The sequence below is a fragment of the Myodes glareolus genome, chromosome 19 (assembly GCF_982192425.1).
Source record: "Myodes glareolus chromosome 19, mMyoGla1.1, whole genome shotgun sequence".
Classification (NCBI taxonomy): domain Eukaryota; kingdom Metazoa; phylum Chordata; class Mammalia; order Rodentia; family Cricetidae; genus Myodes; species Myodes glareolus.
In genome coordinates this window covers 44,555,106-44,581,865 of record NC_142044.1, presented here as the reverse complement: position 1 = coordinate 44,581,865, position 26,760 = coordinate 44,555,106, and the positions used below count along the sequence as shown (strand labels likewise).

The window sequence follows — 26,760 nt, the reverse complement described above, 5'->3', positions numbered from 1 at the left end:
GAGTGTGTCCTCTCACTCTCAAGAAAGAATATCTCACTGAACCCGGACACAGGCTGGTGAACAGCACGCCCCCAGTAAACATAGGATCATACCTGGTTCTTATATGTGGGTGTTAGGAAGCTGAATTCAGGTCTTCACGCTTGTACAGCCACCACACTTACCAACTGGTCCTTCTGCCATGTTCCCTTTGAATTGTGTGTGTGTGTGTGTGTGTGTACATGCACACATGCACAAGAACACATGGAGGTCAGAGGACAACTTCTGGAAGTTCTCTCCTTCCACCATGTAGAATCCAGGGATCAAACTCAGGTTGGCAGCCTTGGCAGTAAGTGTTCTTCCCAGCTGAGCCATCTCACTGGCCCCTTTATATTTTGGATATGTTCATGGTAAAATTGTTTTCTAGGCAAGACTAGGCTTTCATCAGTCCTTATGCCTTCAGGGGGTAAAAAGAGGGGACATTAAGAAGTCAAGTAAATGGGACTAATTTGTTTTGGGAAAACACGGGAGCTGTAAGATCAAGTATCAGCTCTCCCACTCATGACTGGGGTTACGAAGTTCCAGGAAGTGGCTGGGATATGACCTCATGTCACCTGAAAATGAATAGATTGCACATGTTCAATTTCTTAATATCTGTGACTACGTCTTGCCAAGAGGGTCCCTAGCTCACACATGGGCGGCTGATTTGATTGAGGAGGAAGGAACACAACACAAAGACCAGGGCGTTATTGTTCAAACAGCAATGTTTAGTTGTACAACAGAGGCTAGCAACATTTACATGACCAGTCTAAGGGTCTGTTGGCTTGTTTTCAATTGGGAAATTCAAGTGGAATATCACCAAAACATTGGCTGGGACTAGTAACATTTTAAAAATGGGTCGTTCCTGCATCCCCTAGGCTTGGGCCTCTTGTTCCATCAGGACTTGTAGATGAATGGCCCACAAGTCACCAGCCTTTGAGCAAGTTGTATCCAGGTGGAGATGGCAGGTGAGGTGGCCAAGGGAGGGTTCTATAAAGACACAGTGTATGGGGGCAGTGGCAGCCGACATTCGCAAACATTCATGCATCTGTTGGGGGCTTTGCCCGCCGTCGAGTATTTTCCATTAGCCCATAGCGACCACCTGTGGTCAGGCTAATGCACTGCTCACATTAACAGGGTGGGAGATGGGCGTTGGAATGCTCAGGGTAGGTGGGAAGAGATCCCTCTTATTGCTAAATGTACAAAAGGGTGCTATTTTTCTGCCTAGAGTGTATAGTTTGTGGGTTTGGGGTGGCTCAAGGTGTGTTTAATTCACTTTTTTTCCCTTGTTGTTGTTTGGGGATAAGGAAATCAAACTCAGCAACTTCTTTTCAGGAAAACCACTTCCCAAATGGTCACATTTTGGGGGTAAAGGGGTTGTCTACACACACACACGCACACACACACACATATACACACACTGGGCCAGACACCAGTGGTGATTTAAGTGACGCTAGCCCTCTTGCTCCCCAATCTCTGTAATGAATCACCCTTATACCTTTAAGCAATGAAGGAGACACCCTTGTCCCACATGGGGGCTCACACAGCTGACCTCAATGACTGACAAGCAGAAAAATTGCTTTCTTGACCATTTAAGGGAGCCAAGAAGAGTACTCATGCAGATGAATGGCTAGGGAGCAATGCCGGGTCCCTTGGAGATGGTTACAATTCGCTGGAATGGGCTTGCAAGGGCAGGAGAAGCTCTCAGTGAGTTCCTTCTCTCTACAAATGGGCTGGGGCTGCTGACAGACGATGGTGCAGGGCAATGCTGGCTGGCAGGAACTTCGTTCCAGTAGGAGGAGAGGAGCCGTTTGGCTAAATGGAGGAAGCTACTGGTCCTAAAGAGGCAGCCGGCCCCGCCCACCTGCTGAGGGCTGAGAGGGGTTGTGGTGGCGGGCTGGACAAGCACAGCATTAAAGGGGGCTTGGCCCTGCAGCAAGAGCAGCAGCTGGAAGGAATGAGGGAGAAGCAGCGCTTGAAATGGCCTTCATTCAGCCGTGGGACAGGGGGTAGCTGGCACAGGTGGAAGGGCAGTGCCCAGGAGGCCTTCTCCCTGCAAGGGGAGTTGAGAACGGTTGAGGGCGTGGAGACCAGCAGTTTGCAGCAAGCACATCAAAACAGCTTCTCCAGGGAGAGTGAAACCATCCATAGCTTAACGAGGGGTCAGGCACCATTCTATTACTTAGCCTATCCAACTATCCAATGCCCACCCTCCTGATCCCTGCTGGCCCGAGGTGACCTCGCTGGAGTAGCCAGGGAGCTCTAGAACACTGCTCCCACTCTAGCCTGACAGGTGCCTACTTCGGAGTAACTTGCAGGGAAATGAGATGAGGAATGAGGGCTAGACAGGTAGGACTGGGGTCACATGATCTGATCATTCCCTCCTCCTTCACGTGGTCCACTGAATCATGGGATCCATCTCTTTTGTTTCTCCTAGCGCCTGCGTGATAAAGGACTGTGACTATAAATGGTGGCATTCAGTGAGGACCAGTTAAATACCCAGGCTGGACCAGGAGATGGGATAGTGCAGAAGAGCAATGGTAAACAGAATCCCTCGTCTCTTCCTTTCCTAAGGCTAAACTGTTTTCCTTAAAACAGCCTTAGAAGCCACGGGAAGAAGAATCACTTGAGTGTGCAAGGAGCAGTGGACATGCGCATAACTACAGGGCTCCAGGAAAAGGCAAGAGAAGGCTAAATGTATGGTTGTGGATGTTCCTGGGAGTATCTATAGGATCGGAAGACGGGGAAATTGGGTCGGGGAAGAGGGGAGAAGCAAAGGAAGACAGACAAATGAGAACAGAAATAGCGAGTGAGGTTTACACGAGGGGAAGCCACAGAAAAGCCAGCTTAACAGAGAAGTTCGTTCTAGGGAAAGGAAACTGTGTCCTAGAATTTGTCTCCGAAGCCCTGGGTCCCTAGGAAATTCTGTATATTGTTTCTGATGCTTCAGAATTAGTTTGGAAATGACATGTCCTCCACCCAAAAGTTGCCTCACTTGACCAGTATGTGTGCTTCCTGGAACAGAACACGGAGCAGGCAGCCCAAGTTCCCAAGTTCCCCCTTTTCCCTAGGCTACTCCAGAGTTCAGGGCAAATTTCAGTGCTCAGCAGCAGAAACTGGAGCCTCTCTTCCCTATAGCTCTGATTTTTCTTGCCATCTCAGTGTGCATTGTCCCATGCTTTTACTTGTGACTTTGTTTTTTTTTTAATATTTATTGATTTTTATCTTATGCATAGAAGAGTTCGTCTCCATGTATGTATCTATATGCCATGCTTGTGGAGGTTAAAGGAGGGCGTCTGAACCTCTGCAGCTGGAGTCACTCAGGGCGGTCGTGAGCTGCCAGGTAGGTACTGGGAACCGAACCTGGGTCCTCTGCAAGAGCGGAAGTTGCTCTTAAGCACAGAGGCATCTCTTCAGCCCCTAGTTGTAACTTTATTTTAGGGCGACAGAAAGTCAATTTAGGAAGTAGGCTGGGCATGATTTCTAAATATAGAAATGAAGCTAACAGATTATTCTAAAAGGAAGCAAAAGGTTAGGAGAGAGGGAGGATGTAGGGATAGACGAAGAAAGGATGGAAAGGAGGTGGAGCCGGGGATCGGGAAGAGGAGACAACCAGCCAGGCTGCAAACACGAGCAAGGCGAGCATAGAAAGCAGTGGTCTGCAGCATGGTGGTGGTGTTGATGGTGGCCTCGACACAGACCAAGGGTGGAGCTCCATTTCCGGGCACCAATTCTGCAGGAACACCCCACACACACACACACCTCAGCATTCTTCTCTGCTCCCCGTGACCTTTCTTTTCCTCTGTCAAGAAGTCCAGGCCACCTCAACTTACAGCGAAGTTTGTTCCGAAACCCCGCCCCCCCCCACCATGGGCTAGCTCAGCCACCTGTCTGTGAAGAACACTTGCAGCCTCAGTTTATGGGTGGGTCAGAAGAAAGAAAGGTTTTCCCTGTGGCTCACCTGCTCCCAGCATTTTAAACTAAAACCTTCCCCAGACCTCTGGAGTGAGGCGCACAGCTTTTGTTCTGGAGCCACAAGAGAAAAGGAGACAGAATGAACAGTCATGGAGAAAGCAGACTAACAAAAGACTTTCCAGAGAGGGCAATGAAATTATCGCACCCCTGAGCACACACACCCAGGCACGCTCACACACACACACACACACACACACACACACACACACACACACGACAAAATGCTCCATAAATACCAGACAGGCCTTTGGGACAGAGCTGACAGGAAAAGGTGGCTGGAGGTGGTGCCTGGGATGTGTGTGTGTTCGGAGAAGTGAGATATGTATGGCAGCTAAGACAGAAAAGGGGCTCATCATGGATTACTGTTGTGGCTTTCCTCTGTGTCCACGCTCACCGGAGGGAGGCCTCCATTGTCATTGAGCCTCTTGGCCCTGTAAGTCTCATAGTGGATGTTGTGGGTGACTTCTTTGAGGTCCTGGAGGTGAGTCCTGAAGGGCACAGTGAAAAAGAGAAGGGGGTGCAATTAAGGGTCGGAAGATGAGGAAGTGATCCACCTCTGAGGCTAACACAGCTCTTTGGTAGATCGGACTCAATGACTTGGCCCTACTCCTGAGGGCCAATGACATCTCTTCAACCCCTCCTTCTTTGAGACAGGGGCTAGAACTGGGCCAGAAAACTGTCAGAGAGACATGGAAACTCAGGAAGTGAATTTGGATGGATGACCCTCAATCCCAAATAATTAAAACTGCCACAAGGGGAGGGGGAGAACTCTTACCTGATGACGAAGTCTCGAAGCAGAGCAAACTCACAGTGGTTGAGGTTTTCCACTATGGATAAAACAGAAGAAAACGGGTGGTCGTTTCACTAGTGCACGGCCCAGAAGGTGGGCAACTTTAAAGAGAGCACAAGATGCCAAGCTGTGGTGGTGTACACTGTTAGTCCCAGTACTCAGGAGGCAAAGGCAGGCTGTGAGTTCGAGGCCAGCCTGATCTACAATAGTTAGTTCCAGGACAGCTAGGGTTGTTACACAGAGAAACCCTGTCTCAAAAAACAAAGACAAACAAACAAACAATGAACTTGTGAAGGCCTAAGATGATTGAAAGAAAGGAAAACACACAGGAACTTATAACTGAACCAGCTCTCCAAGGTCAGAAAACCCAGCTAACAGACGTGGAATGGCTGCTGTCTGCAAACCACACACCAAGAATGGTGGGAAGAGAGGAGGATACTGCATGACTCTGATCTCACAATGTGTGTATAACATTTTCATCCACATTTTGTATTTTTTTAATTTTTATATGCATTAGTGTCTGAGGGAGTTGGATCCACTGGAATTTGAGTTGCCATGTGGGTGCTGGGAATTGAGCCTGGGTCCTCTGGAAGAACAGTTAGTATGCTTAACCGCTGAGCCGTCTCTTCAGTCCCCCTCTCATCAATATTTCTAATTCAAGGTAAATAATGAGATAATGCTACTTTCAAAATCCTGCGGTACTGGGTGTGGTGAACATGGTGGCCCACCACTGCAATGCCAGCATTTGGGACAAGGGGAAGAAGATCATGCATTCAGGGCCAGCCATGGATATAACAGTAAAAACCTATCTCAAAACCCACAAGTTGAGGATTTAGCTCCGTGGTAAAGCACTTGTTTTTAACACAGCGAGGTCCTGAGTTCTACTACCAGGACCACAAACATTATTGACAATGAACAATCCAAGACAGTGAAGTAAATCTCAGTTTGGGAAACAAAATATCCAAATTTGAGGTTCAAGTTTCACTAGCATGTGAAAAGCGCGCTGGATTAAGTCTCCAGCGCAGCTGACGGTGGTGGGTGGGGACTGTGTGACCTTTGCAAAACAAAACACTTGTCCAAGATTCATGTTCTGAAGACCGGAGCACCTGCACTCCTCACAGGGTTACCATGTTGAATAAAGGGTTGTTCGCCTTCTTGGTTTGGTTTTGTGTGGACTGTGTGGGGGATTGAACACAGGGTCTTGCAGATGTGAAGCAAGCGCTCTATCACTGAGCTACTCCCCAGCCCGGATGAGACCCTTGAAGCAACTTTTTGGAAACGTTCAGAATCATCATATCCCACTCAAAGTCACATCTATCCATAATAAATGGTAGGACAAAGACAATAGCTAAACCACCCTTGGGCACTTTGCCAGGTCACATACGAAACCCTTTCTCTGGTTTTTTTTTTCCACCCTTGATAGTTTCCCCAGGTTCTAAATTCATTTGACAGGCCAAGTCATTGCCACCTGGCCACAAGTTAAATAGTGTCACCGCGGGCCAATAAGCTCCTTATCGGCAGCAACTGGCTGGCCTCAATATCCCAGAGCAGCACTTTGACCTCCGGATGATTGATAGCTGCTCTGGATAGCTACTTCTCGGAGATGGACTGAATTACCTTCAATGATCCCCCATGGAGTTTTTCTGCCGAGGACCCTCTTGCCATTCACTTGGTACTCCTTGTCACTCCCCACCACAGCGAAGGGCATGCTCTCCTGCTGGATGCACAAAGCAACACACATGCTCAGTCCTCTTCTGCAAACCGAATGGCCAAGGGCAGGATAGCCTTTCACAACTTACTCTGTTGCTCATTCAATGATGCTCCTGGGGGTAAGGGCAAGACTCTGCCCCTTGAAAAGGCTGAGCTGGGACTTGGGTCCTGAGCCCAACCCTGACTACACTGTCGTCTGGCTGGTTAGCCTCAGCAAGTTGGCTTTCCTTCAACTAGAGAGCACTTTGTCCGGTTCATTGTGCTTGAGCACATATTTTCGTTTGATTTGGAGCAACTCTGTGAGCTAGCTAGGACAGACTCTTACAAACGGCACCTCCCCCCGCCCCGCAGGCGCCAGCCAGACTCCAAGATGTGTTCTGTAGCTCCCATGGAACCTACTGGCAGATGCCCAGGTACCGAACTCTCAGGGCTCTAGGCTGCTCTGCTCTATCGGGGCAAGCACCCAAATGTATCTGCCTAGTGTGTGTTTGTTATTGTCGGGGAAAAAAAAAAGAGTCATGTGTTGCTTAATGGCTGGAATACGTTCTGAGAAAAGTTCATGGGCGATTGTACCACAGGCAAACTCACAGCCTAGACGTACACAAACCAGTAAAACAGTTCCCACGTCACCAGATGATATGATTGTAGGGAAGCCCTGTCTCATGCAGCCCAGCCCTTCACTGACCAAAAGCCCTTCATGCAGCCCATGAATACCATATGTAAACTGAAGACAGAGGTGTGGAGCTGTTTTTAGAAAATTATGCCAAGTGTGCAGAAAGATAACATCAGTGAACTGCCTTGGCATCAAGAATGGGCTTTGGGCTGAGAGTGCAGGTCAGCATACATAGGACCTGGCATACCCAAGGTCCTAGGTTTGATCTGCAGCCCTGCACAGAGTGTGTGGTGTGTGTGCACGTGTGTGTGTGTGTGTGTGTGTGTGTGTGTGTGTGTGTGATAAAGCCGTGTGATGATACAATCCCCAGCAACACAAGGATATAAAGGCTGACGGATGTGACACATATTTTAACATTTTAGTTTCCTAGACTGTTTCTTTGAAGACATTTAAGATGTATAGACGTCATTTTTAAGGTGATTATCTAAGGCTGGTGAGGTGGCTCAATGGATAAAGACACTTGCCACCAAATCTAACCTGAGTTAGAGCCACAGGAGAAGGAGAAAATTGGCTGCTGAAAGTTATCCTCTGACCTCCACACATGCCGCAGGGACTCCCACTCCCTCACCACCCCAGTGAGTAAATTAATGTCACTAAAAAGATTTTTGGGTTTTTAAATGCCAGGTAATGGTGGCACATGCCTTTAATCCCAGCACTCGGGAGGCAGAGGCAGGAGGATCTTGGAAGTCAACCTGGTCTACAAAGAGAGTTCCAGGGCAGCCAGGGCTGTTACACAGAGAAACACTGTCTCAAAAAAAGGGGGGGGGAGATCCTTTTTAGTAATGACCTTAATTCAGTTGCCTTTTTCAACTGAGTATCTGTCCAACTATGAGGGATAAAGGGCTTCTGCTAGATTGTTCAACTTTCTAGAAGAGTCTAGAAGGGTCTCAAAACCTAAGCCGGGAATGGAGATTTGTCACAGATTAGGTTGGGTTGGTGGTGGGCTAGGTTTGTGATGCAGAATCACAGAATTATAAGGCAAGACCTAAGAAGTCATATAGCCGATGGTCTCCAAACCTAGTTTCCTGGTGAGACCAGAGACACAGAAGGTATCTTAGCACCCGCTGGGGCAGCAGAGCTCTGTGCCCACAACACTCAGCCAAAGCAGTTTTGTTCTAGTGGTTTGTATGTTAGAGTTCTAAAGTTTTTTGTTTAAAATGTTTTTTCTACTTTAGTTATAAACTGATTGGCCCATTAGCTCAGGCTTCTTATTAACTCTTAAAACTTACATTAACCCATTATTCTTCTTTAAAATTTTTAATTACATAGTGTGTGTGTGTGTGTGTGTGTGTGTGTGTGTGTGTACATTTGCACATGTGTGCATGCGAGTGTCTACTGAGATCAGGGAGCAACTTTTGGGGGTCAGTTATTTCCTTCCGCCACATGGATCCTGGGGATCCAACTCAGCAGGCAGTCAGCTTGGCAGTAAGCACCTTTACGTGCTGAACAATCTCATGGACCTTCAGTTGATTTTTATGCAGTTCTTCTGGGGAGAGAGAAAGCTTATGAGCCACTCACCTAGTCTACCCTCTGTATTTCACAGAGTGAGAAATGAGGTAAGCTTAGCCTAGAGCATAGATTCCCCTTGATACTAGCCTAATGCTTTCCCCGCCTGGTGCCCCATCACCTGACACAGAGGTTTTGCCAGGTCCTGGGAAGGAAAGGGACACTTTCGGATCATCTGGTGGTGGACAAGACTGTACAGGAAGCCCTGCTTGTGGGTTCACTGTCCTAGTGAGGGTCACCGTCTTCCCCACTTCCTGAGGTCTGGGTTAGATGACATGACATGGAGATACGGTAGGGAAGCCAGGAGAAGGGCCTGAAGGCACATCCCAGAGGCACTGGGCCGGGAATCCGTGTGACGCAGAGGGCCCCACACACCTACCCTGATTTTGTCATTCTCTGTCTTGTCCTCCAAGTCCTCATCAAACTCTTTCTGAGGGTAGAACTCAATGCCGTTTACTTCAAGTTCTTTGCGAACCTAGAGGAGCAAGGCAGTACAGCATTGATGATTCCCCAGGCCCTAGGCCACAGGACGATCCCAAGAAAAAACACAACCCAGTCTGAGAGGAAAGAGGAGGAGGGCATGCAGGTTCAAGCCCCTGGGGTTTCAGACAGACAGCACAGCTGTGTCCAGATGCCACAGGCCATGCTCATGACCTTGTCCTTCATGCTCTGCTCTCCTTTGCAAGGGAGGCAAAGTCCACCTCCCAGGCTCTCTGTTAGCCCTCTTTCAAGACCAGTGTAAGTCTCTTCCTCCAGGACTTCTTCAGTGATTTTGTTGGTTTCTTGTTCTTTTCATCCCATGAGTACTAGCATACTACTGTTGGTTACTGGTTAGTGTATTCTTTCAAGGAACCTAACACCGGAGCAGTGAGATCTCGGGTTCTCCGTGATGAGTGTATCTAGGAGCCTTTGTGAGGACGAGGAAGCCTGGAACTGCATGGACGTGCCTTTGGTTCAGGAACTTCTAGCCCCTGCCTCCGGGCTAGTTAAGTGGGAGGGAGTTAGGGCGGGAAACTGGAATAGAGTAGCAGTGGGAGCCATGGCAGGAAGGAAACGGCTCAGACCCAGAGGAGGGGAAGGAACCCCTAGACAGGAAAAGGGCAAAGCGGCTGCTCACCCTCTGCTTGAATTCAGACTTCTCCTCCAGGGTCATGGTGTCAGCCTTGGCAATGACCGGGATGATGTTCACCACTTTGCTGAGGTGTTTCATGAACTCAAGATCAAGCGGTCGTAAGCTGGGGCCCAGAGAAGACAGGAATGTCAGCGCCACCAACCCTTCCCGACTCAGCCCCTGCTCTCTCCACACCATCCTTGGGAGAGGGCTGGTCTGGGAACCTAGCTGAGGCCATGCAATTGCAGCCTCTCCTCTTGCACATGTCCACCGCTTCGGCGCCTGCGCATGTCTACAACTCCATCCTCAGCCCATCACAATCAGCTCCCCCTCTCAGTTTCTATGTAAAGCATGTCTCTCCTTAACCCCCCTCCCAGTCATTCTATGACACCTTTTCCGACCTAAGAATTTCTTTCTTTGGGGGACATATATGGATGGCCCTTACCAACTGAAATCTTGTTAATGGGCTCATTTCAGCCCCCATCTTCCATCCCACAGAGCCACACTCTGGAGCCCCAAGTCTGACCCTAGTCTGCAGTCTGGGGAATCCATTAAGTCAGATTGTCTTATAGGTCCTACTAACTGTGGATCAAGGTCTAGGAAAAGCTAAAGCTACCGTTTTAGCTGAGGCAGGAAAAATCTCAAATTCAAGGCCAGCCTGGGCTACAGAGTAAGTTTAAGGCAAATTTGGACAACTAAGTGAGACTCTGTCTTAAAAAATAAAAAGAGGGCTGGGCATGGTGATACATGCCAGCACTTGGGAGGCAGAGGCAGTCAGATGTCTGAGTTCAAGGCCAGCTTGGTCTGCAAAGCTAGTTCTAAGATAGCCAGGGCTACACAGAGAAACCCTGCCTCAATAAATAAGTAGAGTAAATAAATAAATAAATATTTTTTAAAAAGTTATATAAAAAAAGAGGGCTGGAGTATAGTTCAATGGTAGTGTGTTTACCTAGCATGTTTAATTCCCTGCACTCATTCTTAAAAACAAAACAAAACCACCAACAACAAAAAAGCCCTCATTTTATTGAGATCAAGGTCTGACCCAGGGTTATTATTTCACAACTCAACATCGGCTCGGTACCCCTGGCTCCTTCAAAATTCAGGATCTACCCAGCTGTGTCATCCTCTCAAAGACTTTCGTTCTGATCCTGCAGAGGGGCTTAGGGAGACACACTGTCCTGTAGGAAGGCGGCTAGAAACACCACCGAGATGCCTGACTTCTGCCTGCTCCCACGTCGCTTATCGTGGGGCCCGTCCACCACTTACAAACTAAGTTCCCGGCACAGCCTTCATCTCTGGATGCCTGGCTCATCCTGCAGAAATGGCCACTGTCTAGATACCTACAGCTAAGTTCCACATTTTGCCTAAATACCAGACCCAGTCCAGTAGCCCTGATTTTCCCTACTTTACCTTTCTTGCCACCCCCATGCCCCAAGTCTTGGCCAAAGCAAGTATCTGTTAAACAAATGAGGTGCCCTCTGCTCAAGTTCTCTCTGCTGGTAAAGCTGGGTTGTGCTGCGATACCAGTGACCAGTATTGGGGTGGGGGGACAGTGATGCTCAGCTTTAATCTCTTTCTTGTGGAAAGTCTGGGGAACCCTAAGGTCACAGGGCCATGACCTTCCAGCCATCTAGCCAAGTATGGGTTCTCCAGTCCTTGGGCACAAACGACACACACTGGACCCAGGCCAGCAGTAGGGGTGGGTCTGGTACATACGAGTGTCCTGTGGGGGAGATGAAGTAAAGGCAGCAGTGGACACGAGTGTCGGGGATGCGTTTCTTCCTGGCGATGTTCACCTCTTCCTTCAGGAACTTCTCATACTGTTCATTGATGTATTTCTCAATGGGCTCCCAGCTGAGGGGTGGGGGAAACACAGACGGCATCCACCCAGAGGTCCCAATCCCCTCACAACCATCTCACATTCTATCCTCCCTCCTCCACTCAACGGCCAGTTCCGCCAGTTCTCCCTCAGCCTCCCCATGGGTGGCTTTCCATGGATGGTTAGCAAGGGTAGCATTCTCCCGGGAGACCCAGCCTCTTTCCCAGGAGGATGCAGGTAGGCCTCAATGGGAATGGATCTGCATTGTGTTCTCCTGGAAGAGTATTTAGGGAAGAAATCGCAGAGGCAGACACATACCAGTTTTCATTGTTGATCTGGTCCCCGAAGCCGGGCGTGTCAATGACTGTCAGCTTCATTTTGACACCACCTTCCTCTATCACTGGAGAGAATAAAAAGAGCATCCAATATGTCAAACCTATAGTGGACCCCAGGAGCCCTACAGTCTGCTGACCAGGAACACCCATACTTCTGAGCAGCAGCTAATATATTAGCCAAGTCAAGGTTACAGACTTCACCTACTCTGTACTTCTACGCATGCTTCTCCCTATACCTAGAAGACCGTTCTCTGCTTCTTCTGTGTCTACATCTAAATCCTCCCCGAGCTATCACCTAGTTCAAGACCCACCTCTTCCAGTTCTACACGCACACACTCCCCCCATTCCCACCTCACTGTCTAGCCCCAGCAGCCTAAGGAGTCTGCACCAACAAATTTGGAGTTTAATTCCACTCTGTGGTTACCTTTTATATCTTCTTCCCCAATAAGCCCTCTTTCTCTTGCTTGGCACTGGCCCCCTCAGAATCATGCCCACAGAGGGTATCCTGGACCAGTTCTCACCATGCCCAATCGCTTTGATCTCTACTGTCTTAGGGATCTTCTCCTCCCGGTTCCAGCTGGAGGCCTTTCGGCTCACTTGGGACTTGAAGAGCGTGTTGACCAGCGTTGACTTGCCCAGTCCACTCTGGCCTGCAGCAAGGGAGAAGGAGACGGAGAAAGGGAGACAGGCCGCACATCTACCTCCTGAGCTGCAGAACCCTCCTGTGAGCTTACAGGGCTCCAGAGCTGTGGTCCAAGCCAAGCCCTATTTGAATGTCCCTTGGGGATGAGCATTAGGTAGGAATGGCTGTCCGTTCAATGGAGAGGGGCCTGGAGAAATGGCAGCTGGATTCCAAGTTCCTTCATGGGCCCCAGGACCACTGGGAGAAGGTACAGCTTGTGCATCTGTGTGGTATGTGTGTGATACAGTTTTCTGGTTTGGTTTGGTTTGTGGTTTTGTTCAACTTAGCTTTCCCATCTTTAATGACACTAAAAGTGAGAACAGAATTACTTTGCATTCAGATCCGCCTCACAGAGCTTGAGCATGTCCATGTCTGTTAATAATATTGGTCTTTGTAACCCCTGGTGCCGGGGACTGAAAACCAAGGCACTGTGCTCCACCGTCAGATGCTTTAGCACAGAACTAAATCCTCGCCCTCTCTAATCACTCTTTAACTCATCCCTGTGCATCTCGTAGCAGAGCTGTCTTCCTCCCTAGCTGAGATGTAACGTGTGAGGCAACATAGCTACTAAATGGTCTGATCTTTCAGGGCTCACACCCCAAGAACCCTGCTTTTTTTTATAAAGTTTTTTTTTTTAATTTATGTTTATTGGTGGTTTTTCCTGTATGTGTATCAGTGTGTGTCAGAAGCCCTGGAACTGGATTTACAGACAGTTCTTAGCTGCCATGTGGGTGCTGGGAATTGAACCCAGGTTCTCTGGAAGAGCAGCCAATGTTCTTAACCACTGAGCCATCTCTCCAGCCTGCTTTCTTTACATTTATTTATTCTATATGTGTATGTATAAGTGTTAAATGCCCATGTTGTATGTGTGTGTGTGTGGTGCATGTTATGTGTGTATCTGTGTATATGTGATGTACTATGTTGCGTGTATGTATATGTGGTGTTTTCACTGCTTTGGGCTTGCCGTGTTATCCTGTCTCTTCACAGATGGGTAAGGAAGGAGGGAACTGGCAGAGGCCAGGAACGGTGACTAGAAGCATTTCTCATCCTACCTGAGGAGCTGGCAGGAGCCGCTTAGATCGTTATGTTAAAAAGGCTCTACAGGAAAGAGCACGCAAGTCAAGAGCCTCCCTGTGTGCAGGAGTAGAATGTAGATGGGAATTGGTAAAAGCTGAGCTGGAGCAGTTCCCAGCCAGGATAGAAGTCTAAATTTATCCCGAGGTTAAAAGAGTTAGGGAATTAGGATGGATGGTTCAGTGAGTTCTGCATGTTGGGGAAAGCCGCTGGGTAGCTAGTGGACAATGAATTGGAGAGGAGAGGAGATGGAGAACCAGGAGAGCCCATGTCACCCCAACTGGGACAGCTGTAACGGGCCACGAATCATCTACCATCTACTGCTTTGTGTTTTGTGTTACTTTGATTTTGTTGTTGTTGTTGTTGTTTTGGTTTGGTTTTTGGTTTTTCGAGACAGGGTTTCTCTGTGCAACAGTCCTGGCTGTCCTAGAACTCACTCTAAGCAGGCTAGCTTCAAACTCACTGAGATCCGCCTGCCTCTGCCTCCCAAGTTCTGGGATTAAAGGTACGCACCGCCGCATGGCTTGGCTACTTGTGGTTCTTAAGCTAAGTCTTTGGTGCCAGACAGCCAACGTCCATGTCAGCAAAGCTGGTGGATTTGTAGCAAAATACCTGAATGATCTACCCTGGCCAAGGTTCTTCTTCTGGAGATCTGTAGAGTCAGGTAGCTGCAACCACCCAGGTGAGCTGGCCTAGGGTATCGGTGGCGGATGGGCAGAAGCTGACAGGCCCCGGAGATCTTTACATGGTTAAAGGGACAGGGCTTGTTGACTGTATAGGAGAAGAGGGAGGGAGGGAGGAGGCTGCCTCACTCCATTTCTACATCCAGTGAATGACTCGGATAAAGCAAATGTCCCTTCCCGCCACATACTGTGACTCACTGACACTATTCAGTGACTAAGACCCTGGAAAACTTTGAAGCTTTAAGGTGTGAACAATGAGACCATCTTTCACCCATTTCTCTCACAGCTCTCGGAGATGGGAAAGGGCTGACGACGCCCATTCCACAAACCTAAAAGCCAGCCCAGGGCGATGAAGAGGCTGCCCGTCTCTGTCCAGCTAGTGGGAAAGCCGGGCTGGCCATCCACCCCAATCTCCCATCCTCCAATCAGCCGGTTAGGAGGAAGAGACCAGACCTTTGTAATCGGCATGATAAAATCCTCCCTCCTAGAAAGAGCTCACCCTAGAGAAGCCAGGCCATTCTGGGGAAAGAAATGGGATCCTTTGGCGCTGCCCACCACTAGGCCTCCAGTGACCCCATGGCTTTCCATACCAACGACCATGATGTTGAAGTCAAAACCAGTCTTCATGGTTTTCTTGCGCATCTGTTCGATGATGGTGTCGATGCCGATGTAGCCTAGTAGGTTGGAGTTGATGCTGACCGGCTTCATGGGCACCGCCGGCTTAGGCCTGGGCTCAGGTACCAGCTCTGACATAGCTGTGTCCGTCCTGGCCTCTGGGAGCCCTGAAAAGCCGAGGTGGGAAGAATAGGCAGGGTGAGCGGCAAGAGAACAAGGGTTTCATGGAAGGCACAAGAGTATCTTGATACGGGGTCACAGAGTTGGGACTGGAAGAGACCATAATTTCATCCAGGCCGGGCCCCATACTGTGTATATGAAGAAAACACTGATTCCCAGGAGGAAGGGGTGGCAGGGGGACAGGGACTTGCCCAAGAACACCATTTAGGTCAGTTGCAAAATCGGTACCAGTACCAGGTTCTCCAGTTTGTTTATCATGTAAAGATTTATACATTTTTCATCTTATGTGTATAAGTGCTTGCCTGAATGTAGTATGTGCGCCACGTGTATTCAGTGCCCACAGAAGCCAGGAGAGGACACTGGGTCAACCTGGAACTGGATCTACAAACTGTTGTGAGCTGCCACGCAGGTGCTGGGAATCAAACCCAGGTCTCTACAAAAGCAGTAAGCCGTAACCACTGAGGTATCTTTCTAGCCCCAGTCAGGTTCTCCGGTTGCTGGACACGTTCAAACACATCACTGCCTCAAAGTACTGCACTTTTGTGTATGCAATCCAAGGGCTCCTTCACCTTCGCTCTACTGATACCTGGGTAGTTACTGTAGCAGGGCTTTCTTGCATCTGCAGGATGATTAATAGCATCCATAGTCTCTGCTAGTTTCCAGAAGGGGTCTCACAGATGTGACCACCAAAAGCATCTCGACAGAATATCAAATGTTTCCTAGGGGGCAACGCCGCCACCCTGAAAAGAGCTCTGATCTACGAAATGTCTCAGTTATTCGGACCTGCATCTTGCCTTGCCAAGCAAGGAACAAAGAACCTTTAGGATCCCAGGTCTACTGTATGTCAACTGTCAATGGCTTCAGTTTCTTGGTCTTTTAGAAGCAATCAGAGCTACCCTTCTTTGCACCCTCAGCCTCAGCCTCAGTCTCCCCTCTGAGCCATGAGTCTCAAAAGCTCATGGGTCTCCCAACAGCAGAGGGTCTCCCAACACCTCCCATGCAAAGTTTTGAGCCTGCAGAGCCAGCAAAGAAGGAATGAAACCCAAACAAGGACAGTACTTGCCTAAGATGATACTTTCATACTGGTAAGCAGCAAAAGGGGAGGCTGAGGAAATAGCTCTCCCCAGAGAAGGACAAAAGGTCCCCTTGGCATGCTCACACACAGGTGAGATGTGGTGGGTCACTGTCCAACAGGGTAAGTCCTAGAAGAGATCAACTCCATTTCCCTCTCTGGAAAATGGGTGTGGGGTAAAGTGGGAAAGATCGTGGCTCTGCTATTTGTCAGCTTGTAGACTTATGTGGGCCACTTCCCTTCTATGAGTCTGCTTCTTCCTCTGCAGAATAGCGGGGTCATGACTAAGGCTGCGGTGAGCATCACATGAGACATGATGCTTACAAGCCCAGAGTCCAGCCTCACAGACCCATGCCCTCTTGCCCTTGCCTTTTTGTTTTGTTTTGTTTTGTTTTGTCCTGTCCTGAGATGGGTTTCATTGTGTAGCCCCAGCTCTAGACCAGACTGCCCCTAAACTCACAGATATCCGCCTGCCTCTGCCTCCCAAATGCTGGGATTAAAGGCATGTGCCACCACTGCCCAGCTACCCCCTGCCCTTTTCAAGTTCAGCTTTCGGGAGCGGGATTGAAACTGAGCGCATGAAAGCATTTGTGAAGCGGAGGTGCCCTGGTTGCTGATTTCACAAGCATATCTTTGCCGCCATGCTCTGGAGAAGCTGTGCCATTTTAGAACCCCACTGTTCATAACTCTCAGCCTTGTGAGGAGGGTTGACGGGGCAGCAGATGGGCAGGAGGAAGCGGGAACACAGTCTCCCTCCCCATTCCCAAGCTCAGCCAGGAATCTGCACTTGTACCCCCGCCACCTGGTCCTTCCCCTGATACTGGCAAGATGGGAACCTTCTTTCCCGTGTCCCCCCTTAGACACAGCTAAATCTGACAAAGCCTCAACACCTCCTCAGAGCCTGGCTCTGCTCCCTTTGCTTCCCAGGAAGCTGTTGCCAGCCAGGTGGCTCCAGAGGGCAGCAGGATTGGCTTGGCCCTATGACCGCTGACTCTGCACAGCCTGGGTCCGCTCCTCCACTCCACACCCTGCTTGTGTCCCCCTTTAGCACATCTGCCCTGGGAGCCAGTGCCAGGTTTCTCCTTCCTGCTGTTTTCACAGCCTGGCCCTTTTGGTTTCCCACATGCCTGCTAGGCACATTTGGTACCTCCAGTCTGTGTTGTGACATAAGCCACCTGGGAGGCAGGCCAGGGTACTTGTATATGTGGAGGTTGTAAATATGTAGAAAGCATGTGTCCTCACCATGGCCTACTCAGCTCTGTCTCTCAGACCCTGGTTGAAGGAGGGGGCTGACCAGATGCCCAAACAACTCCTAGACTCTACGGCTGGCCTGAGGGAAGTCCGGGACATAAGTGGACTTTCCATCTTCCAAGGAACAGTGTTAGCATCCATGGTGAGCAAGGTGCAGAGAACCTACCAGCAAGTCAGTCTCCTCCCAACCATATTCTAATTACATGCCAGTCATTCCAGTCACAGGCTAACAGCAGCCTCTGATCAAGTACCACAAGTACCACAGATGTGATGTTGGTCACTGTGTCACAAGCTTTGCTGGAACCCCAGTCTGGTAACTTCCCCTTACTGAAAGTCTTCCCATCTGATATGGATGTTCCCCTTGCTGTGCTGCCTCATCCCCTGTAGGTTCTAGAGTACTTAGCGTATCAGTTCATTCCAGGTCATTCCACATGCTGTCAAATGAAAGCCGGCCTAAAACCAAGTGCTACATTAAATTCCAAGGATACATTTGTATCCAAGGCAAGGTCATTGCCCCCGGGGGATCCATCATCTGTGAAAGCGCCTAACAAGTCCACCAGGACTTCCAGGGTACAAAGCAAATGCTGCTCTGGAGTTGGCCTCTGTGGCTCCATTCTGGGCTCCTCCCACTCCCCAGGCCCCACCAGGCCGTCTTTGGATGGGCAGCTGATAGAGGCATGAACCCTATAAGTCTAGGTTTTCTTCTCAAAAGAGAGGGGAATGTACCTGCCTTCCTGGGTTATTGTGAAAGCCATACAAAATCATGAATTAAATGATCTGTTACCAAATGCACACTGGTTTCCAGCCCTCTTTGAGGTAGGAGCCATGCCTTATTGTTCCCTGTGCCCAGTGCACCCTAGCATATCACAGACACTCAACAATGAATGAACGGATGGTGGTGTGAGCCCCACAAGGCAGGAGTACCTGCAGACACCTTTCTCCTTCCTTGGATGCTGCTTCCCATCCAGAGCACCAGGACCCCACCCCCAACCAAAAAATAGCTGCTGTGTGAGCCATGGTCAAAGTAGGTATTCCTATAGAGACCTCCTCCATCGTCTGCATCTGAGATTGGAGGGGGGCTTTCCAAGAGTAGGGAAAGAGTTCATAACAGCGTTCATGGCAGAATGTAGCTAGATGGCCCTGGAGGGCTCCTCCTAAGCTCCCAGCTCTTCCAGAGAGGGGTGCATCTGTCTGCAGCACCCCCTGCTAGGTACCACCTGCCACATTAGTGCTCTAGGAAGAGAGTCCACCTGACTCAGCTCTGGCCCCACAGGACAGCACACTCCATCCCTAAGGCAAGCAAGGATGTAGGGCTTTCTCCTACAGGAAAATTAATGGCTTTGTCTTTGTCTGGTCCAGAGACCCCACCCCTCTGTCGAAAAGGTGGCAATAGGAGAAGGGAACCTTTCTAGAATGCCTACCTCCTTAGCTTAATGCTAGACTATCTTTTCCCTCCCAAGCTGAGGGGGGTCTTCTCCAGCTCCTTGGTAACCTGTAGTTTTTATAACCCCACCCCCACGGCAGAGCCAATTCCAGGCCATCCCAGCTCCAGCCCTGGGCAGCTCAAAGAGGAGAGAGAGAAGAAAAAAAGAAACAAGTTCTTCCCCATTAAAAAAGGGACATTCCCCCCCCCCACCCCCGCCTCGTTCTGGTCAGGAAGCCAATGAGTTCCCTTGGCGACCACCAGCTGGTGCCTGTCTCTGCACTTGGTCTCTATGTGGGGGAAGGGGACTGACGGATGTGTCAGCGCACAGGTCTCTTACTGGTTGTAGGTGGTCTGGTACCCATGGTTTGAGAACATGCTATGCATGTGTGTGAGTGTCCTGGGGTGCTCCAGCAGGGGCTTTCCCTAAGCTTCTGGGTCTCCATATCTCCCCAAGCTTCTGTGTGTGCCTTTTCCAGAGACCGTGCCTCCAAATGGGTGCCACCTGGTATGCGTGTGTCCATGCATATGCACGTGGGGTCCTCAGCACAGCAACCCTCCCTTTGGTAGCGCTTGGGGCCGTAGCCTCCTCCCGGCCGGTGCCAGGCACCCAAACGACAGCCCTACCTTTGGACATGAATCCTCCTTTGTCTCGGGTCCTCCGGGAGATGCTCAGGGCGCGGGGCTGCAGGGCTGAGCCGGGCGCGGGTTCCCTCTGGGCCAAGCGGCCCCTGCAGCCGGGCCTCGCCCCTCGGCGCCGTCCGCCTACCCGCCGGACCAGCCACCCGGCCGCGCCGCCCCTGCGCCCCGCGCCCACCCAGGACCTCGCCTCCGCTTGCTCGGCGCCGAGCCGCCCCTGCCCGCGCGCACCGTTGCTGCCGCTGCCACCGGCACCACGTGACCCGCGCGCTTGCCGGCCCCGCCGAGGGCCCCTCCCCTTCCCGCGGCTCCCCCGCCAGCACGCAGCAGCAGGTACCGAAGCTCGGGTTGCCCAGCCCGGGAAGGTGCGTGCATTGCACGCAGTCTCTGTCTCTCTCCCTAGATCCTGTCCCTGGCCCCTTACCGGGTCCGGAACGCAGGAGATCGGTGGCAGCTGCCGATGACGGTGCGCGTGCGTGAGTCACGCGTTGATTGGGATATTGCGCTGGTTCACCGCGGTTCTGCCCAGGCGCGGTTGCTGACAGAGCTCCGAATCAGAGAACTGGGTTCCAGGCACAGCTTCCAGCCTGGATGCTGAACCCTATAACCTTGAACTTCCCTGACCATCCTTTACAGACCGGCAAAAAAAATCTTTGATGCGTTGACGATGGCTTGTTGGTCAACCCTAGCAGCACAGAGAGCTAAGGATGACCAAACCTTCTTCACCTTTAAGGTTTTGAGTCTAACAGAAATCAGACAGCTGGTTCACACAGGTGCTGTGTAGTGCAAGCGAACAGGCGCCATGGAGATAACGGAAGATGAGGGATAATGGAAGGTGAGGGCCGACATGGATAGGCAAATGATGAAGAGAAGAAAAAAAAAAATGAAAGGGCAACGGGGCCAGCCAAGCCTGGAGGCGGCGCAGCAGTGTGCAGGTGATACCTCAGGACGCTGACTTGGGCTAAGGCAGGAAAGGCCACAGGCAAGGACTGCCCCAGCTAAAGAGGATGGAGAGGTAGCCTGAGCAGTGGGCTTGAGGGGTGGTAATAATGAGACTCTAAAATTATGCCACCAAATAGCTAAGTCCCTGTGGCAGCTTTGTGGAGGACGGAAGAAGGATACAAAGTGATGACAGCTGTGGGGTGTGGTGGCGCATGTCTTTAACCCCAGCACTTGGGAGGCAGAGGCGGGTGGATATCTGTGTTTGAGGTCAGACTGGTCTCCATAGTTAGTTCCAGGACAGCCAGGGATACATAGATATATTGTCTCAAAAAAAAAAGAAAAGAAAAGAAAAAAAAAGAAAAGAAAAGAAAATGAAGGAAGGAAGAAGTGACAGCCGGTCAAGTACAGAGAAGATGCATAAATCAGATTGATAACGAACAGAATGGGATGGAAAAGAAAGAAAATGAGGCCGGCAGATTACCTGAGGATCTAATCACTGTATCAAAGATGGGTGGTGCCAGCAGCAGAGAGATGGGAGCGGGGAGGGCAGCAACCGTTTCTAGAGCAGTGGTTCTCAGCCTGCCTAGGGCTGCAACCCCTTAGTACAGTTCCTCGTGTCATGATGACCCTCAACCATAAAGTTGTTTCGTCGCTACTTCATACCTGTAATTTTACCACTGTTATGAATCATAAGGTAAATATCTGATATGCAGGATGTGTGATCTGTGACCCCTATGGGGGTCGAGAACCACTGTTGTAGAAGAACAGGGCTCCCTGACTCTAGACATGGCCTGGAGATACCCAGGTGGAGGAGCCCAGCAGATGGAGCCTTCTGCATTTCCGAAGAGCGGAGCTGAAGATGGAGAGCCGGCTCACACAGCAAGAGTGAGGACTAGGCTGTGAGCTGAGAGGGATGAGAAAGGCTTTGACAAGCCCAGCTTGGTCAAGCGCTGTACTGGGTACTCTCCAAGCCCTCTTCCTGTCCCAGAACTTGAGCTTTGGAAATTTGGCCAGGTCTAGTTTCCAATCCACGTACTGCCACCATTTAACTCTGATGTGGCTTCCGGTATGCCACAAACCTCTCCGAGACAGCCACAGGATTTCTAGCCTTTGTACTGACCTCTTTATAGATCTGTGTAGGATTCTTTCTCTCTTTCTCTCTCTCTCTTTCTCCTTCAACTTTAAAGAACTACAGCCAAGAAAGATTTCCAGGTAACACTAGCCTTGAAATTCTTATCCTCCTGCCTTTACCTGGCTGTACTTTTTTTTTTTTTTTTTTTTTTTTTGGTTTTTCAAGATAGGATTTCTCTGTGTAGCTTTGGACCCTGTCCTGGAACTCACTTTGTAGACCAGGCTGGCCTCAAACTCACAAAAAGCCACCTGCCTCTGCTTCCCAAGTGCTGGGATTAAAGGTGTGTGCTACCACCACCCAGCTGATGTACCTTTTAAATAGCAAATCTCCTACTAAGTTATTTGTGATTTGATTTGGGTCTCCCTGAGACCTGAGGTGGGTCATTATCTCCCACCCACAGAAGCACTGAGATGCTACCAGGCTACTGGTAGGTAAGTCACAGCTGACTGAAGGGTTTGCCTGTGTTTTTGTGCCTTAGGCTTTTTGTTGTTGTTGTTGTTGTTTGGTTTTGGCTGTGGTTTTTTTTTGTTTTGTTTTGTTTTGTTTTGTTTTGTTTTGCTTGAGATGGATTTCTCTGTGTCGCCCTGGCTGTCCTGAAACTTGCTCTGTAGACCAGACTGGCCTCAAACGTAGACTTTCCTTTAAGCTGGACTCACCTAATTATCCTGACTTTTCAGAGAACTAAAAAAGAAGCATAGGTCATGGTCAAGAGAGGACTCAGTCTGCTTCTCCACAGCTTAAGCTGTGAGCCTTCCTCCTGGTGGCTTTCCTCGGCCTGACTTCCGGTAGCTTGGTTGGGGGGGGGCATACCGCTTCTCTTCAGTCCCTCAACCCTTGTCCCCATTTCTGTCACCCTTTCGATTTCGACCCTAGAGTCTCCATTCTCTTTCCCAACCTATAGAGACTGTTGCAGTCTTGCTCCCCCAGCAACACTACCTCCCAACCAAGTTCTTGCGCTTACCTTTGGGTTCTCTGGCCAGGACCTGCAAGGTAGATTCGGTGGCACTGTCTGTGGCAGCATCCGCAGCGGCATAGTCCTGGCCTGGGTCCGTGCTTCTGCTTGGCATTTGAGAATAGGTTGCAGCGTCCGCGATGGTCAGGTGATTGACAATGTCTAGCTTGGTCTCACCAGTGACTGGGCAGACCAGCACAACCGAATCCATGGCTGTTTCCAGTCTGCTTGTGTCCAACACAGAAGAATTTGTAGTTGTGTCCGGCTTGGCTATATTGACTCCAGCCAAAGCCATGGCTGTGTCCAACCTGGTTATGCCCAGATCAATTTGATCCGGTATTTCCAAAGCTATGGCTGAATCCTCCATGGTCATAACCATGACATTTTCCAGCTTGTCTGAGTCTGCAGTTACCAAATTCAGAACCTGGCCTGGCTTGGTTGTCCCTGCTACAGCTAAATTCATGGCTGTGCCTAGTTTGGGTGGGTCTGCTATCACCGAATCTGTGGCTTTTCCTGCCTTGGATGCTATAGGTAAGTCATCGGCCATGCCCATCTTGGCACCCAGAATAGGAAGTTCAGTGTCTCTGACCATTCTGGATGGGTTTGGTGTGGACATATTGATAGCCAGCTCAGGTCTGTTGATGGCCATTGTGCCTAAATTTCTGGCTATATCTAATTTTGTGCCCACAGCAGACAAATTTGTAGGAGGGGGAGTAGCCCTTTGGAGGTATGCTCGGGATCTGGGAATACCCCTGGGCTTGGACTTACCTCTTCCTGGAGAGGTTCTGGTTTGGACTTGAGTCACAGGGCCTGAACTCTGAGTGTACTGAGATTGGAATGGCAAAGCCAGATGTGAAGACACCAGGGGCTTAACCCCTGAGGGTGTCCTGTTGGGTTTGGTTAGATCTGGGTTCCCATGGCCTTCAGAGGAGGTCCTGACCTTTGGCACTGGGGCCATGGGTGGTGATCTTGAAGTGGACGACCTCCCTTCTCCATGGGTGAGTACATCCTTGCCCAAATTGGGCAATTCTTCCCAATGAGAAAGTGAGGCATCCAGGGGCTGCGTTTGGACGTTCTGGCGAATCGTTAAGGAAATAGAGCTGAGTTTCCTAGGTGTAAAGCTATTGGGAGGCAGAGAGCTCAGGGGCCCTAGGCTACCCTGTTGGGACATACTCCAGGCCCTGGATCTAAGGCTTGGCTGACTGGAAGTCTGTAGGACATTGCCTTGGGGGAAGGCATTCAAGTGGACAGTCTTCTTGATGACGGGGATAAGGGGGGACACATCTCTGGTGAGCTTTTGGTGGGTGTGGCGCCCCAGCATGTGGCTGCGGGAGAAAGAAGATCTGGGACCTGGAGCCCTGTGTGGCTGCATCTCTGGAGGAGGAGGTGCAAAGTCGTGGTCCATCCGGGCTCTTCAGCTTTCCCTGAGGCAATCACAAGAGAGGAGGGCAGACAAGGATGAGGTCTCAACTATCCTCCTCCCAACCAGCAGATGGCGCTAGCAACCTGAAGGAAACTTATTTGGAGGCTTGTTGAGTCCTTAGTAGAGTGTGTGTTCTCCTATATAGCCAACAGCTTCCACCTACTACAGACTGACCTGCACCTCACACACCTGCCCCTTCAGCAGCCCACTGTAGACTCGACTGATGAGCAACTTGCCCCTGGCATGAGAGAACCCAGGATGGGGTTCAGCTTTCTCTTTTCTTGGGTCTGAGTGTTGACTGTTGTCTCTGGACAGCTCTGCGGAGGTTGCATACATAGGCAGGGACCCTCCTGGAAGAGGATTCTGCAGCAAACTAGGAAAGAACTCCTGGGCTGGACTAGTGGTGGGAGAGACATCTGGGAAAAGCCTGAGTCAATTTGGAGGTCAGTTGTACCTGGCATTGGGCAGCTCCTAAGCCCAAACGTGAGAAAGTGAAATCTTCTGAGAACCCAGCACGGGGGCTCCCGCTGTGCCTGGCAGGGTGGAGATAAGGCTGAAGGTAAACTGGGGCGGGGGGTGTCCTGCAAGTCAACCTGGTCCTGTCTGTTGTTAGGAACAGCCATTCAAAGGCAGGTTGAAAGGGAGATTGTTGGAAATTGGATTGACAGGAGGCAATCTGCAGGGTGTGACTGAAAAGGGGCTCTGTAGACTGTGAGGTAGCTCAGGGACAGGGTGGGAGAAAGCTGCCTGGGGACAGGGAGTTGAGAGAGAAGGGAATACCCAGGCCGATACTCCCACGCTGCCAGGTAGTCTGGTTAGATGAACCACACTCCCTGAGGTGGTCTCCAGGGTTCCCCGGGTGGCTAACTGGTGACCTCTCTGAACTGCCCAGAACTCAGCCTCAGGAACAAAGTTATTTCCGTTATTTTCAACACCACAAGCCTGCTTGGGGAACCAGGCCAATGCTGGTGGGAAGAATTACCTGAGTGTAAGGGACTGGTGGAGGAGAGTGATGTCATAGCCATCTCTCTGAAGTTTGGAACAGGAGACAGCAAAAGCTGGAAGCCCGGGCATCCTCATTGTGCACAGCCTGGCAGCTCTGACCTCTTTCCCATTGCTCACACCACAGGCCCCTGGGCACACCATGGTCACACTGCCCTTGGCCACACGCCCTAAGATCACTTTGTTCTTATGTCACCATATCCCTAGCTCCTCACTGAGCCCCATGTGCCACGAACACCTTGGTCCTATCCTTCCCAATGTGCAGGTGCACACACACACACACACACACGCGCGCGCGCGCGCGCGCGCGCGCGCGCGCACGCACACACACCTACCTTGATCAGAAGACAGAAAAGGGGCCGGTAGTTTTCAGTCAGGGAAACTGGACCAATTGTAGACCCCACCCCCTCCACTGCACCCAGAGGCCAGCCATGTGGCCTGGCTCAGAGACCTCTTTTCCTGGGTCTTCTTGGGGGACTTTCACTCAACATCCCAGTCACAGTCCACAAACTGAGGGACCCAGCTCTCTCCTGCCTTGGCCCTCTAGCTACAAGCGCAGCAGCTGGGCTGGACGCTGGGCAGGGAAGATCTGACTGGAGTGTGGGTGGCAGTGAATGGTTGCTCTGAGTCTCTGGAATCCCACAGAGCTATGGGAGGCAGCCAGCTGAGCTGCCCTGAACACAGGGCCACGAGGGAGGGGGTGCCCTGGCGTTCCACCTACCCGTGTGTTCTTGTCTCCAAGACTGGCCCCTTGAGCAGTTTTCTCACCAGTAAGAGAGAACAGGGTTACTCCAACGATGATGTCACTCTTTTCGCCCCATGTCAACTTCCCTCCTGCCTTCCCTCTGCAACCCCCTATGAGTTCGGTGACCCTGGGGCCATCTGTGACCATGCGCCTGAGATCTTGCCTCAAGCCGGAATTTTTGAGTGTGCGTCTGTACTCTTCACCACCATTCTCTGAGATCCAGTTTGCTTCAGACTCATCCTAGACTAAAATTCAGGGTATGAAGGTAACTGGCCCCAGACCTGACCTCAAAGAAATCCACAAACCCACCCAAGCTGGCCCTGATGAGGCAGATTCTCAGCAGCTCCCGGCCCCTGGACTGGGGTTGGTACCTTTCATGTGTCCCCCAGCACTGGGCTGCCTCTGTCACATGGTGGTGTCATAAGGATGGTGGAGGGAAGAGCCACCATAGGCCAGGACCTTACTCTGTGCCAGGCACTGAGTCAGGTGGGGGGAGCTTAAAGTCTGCTCAGAGGTATAAACAGATCCTCACACCGTCAGGCACAGTGCACACAACACGGACAACCCCCAGACACTCCCTCTGAACCAGGAGCTAAGCGAAACTCCCCCGGCACCGCCTCTAATCATCACCTTGCCGCTTGCTTCTTGCCAGTGAGGACGCTGTACCCCACAACGCTGTGAGGTCTGGCCTGCCTTCCTATGTGCTGCTCTCCTTGGCGAGTGAGCTTCTGACCTGGCCCATAGAACTTTCTGTGATAATGGAAATGTTCTATATCTCAACTGCCCAATAAAATAGCCACTAGCCACGGGGTGGCTCCTGAGCCCTCACCATTATTCTCTGATGACCAAGGACCTGAATATTTTGACTTGATGTCATCCGAATGTGTGTCTACTAGATTGGACAGCCCAGTTCTGAAAGACCTGGCCCTTCGTCTTCTCTGGGCCCAAGGGCCTGGCAAGAGTCACTCAGTGTTGTGGTTTTGTATCACGACTGAATGGCGGCTATGCGGG

General features: G+C 50.6%; 1 protein-coding gene across 8 annotated transcripts; it reads right to left on the bottom strand.

The window, feature by feature from the left end:
* Window positions 1-722: 722 nt before the first annotated feature.
* On the bottom strand, window positions 723-26,760 carry Septin3 (septin 3). Of its 8 annotated transcripts, XM_085678474.2 has the most exons (12): window positions 22,561-23,999; window positions 16,232-16,242; window positions 14,964-15,155; window positions 12,456-12,584; window positions 11,918-11,999; window positions 11,497-11,634; window positions 9,787-9,904; window positions 9,049-9,144; window positions 6,398-6,497; window positions 4,766-4,817; window positions 4,385-4,478; window positions 723-2,068 (listed from the first exon to the last, which is right to left on the bottom strand). In XM_085678474.2, exons 1-12 carry the CDS (start codon window positions 23,982-23,984, stop codon window positions 2,003-2,005), a joined length of 2,502 nt encoding a protein of 833 aa, XP_085534600.2. In that variant the 5' UTR covers window positions 23,985-23,999; the 3' UTR covers window positions 723-2,002. The 8 variants fall into 8 exon arrangements, with proteins under 8 accessions (XP_085534600.2, XP_085534599.2, XP_085534598.2 ...); XM_085678473.2 differs by lacking the exons at window positions 16,232-16,242; window positions 22,561-23,999 and adding an exon at window positions 19,978-20,109 and having other exon boundaries at window positions 723-3,387; XM_085678472.2 differs by lacking the exons at window positions 16,232-16,242; window positions 22,561-23,999 and adding an exon at window positions 19,542-19,716 and having other exon boundaries at window positions 723-3,387; window positions 6,398-6,494.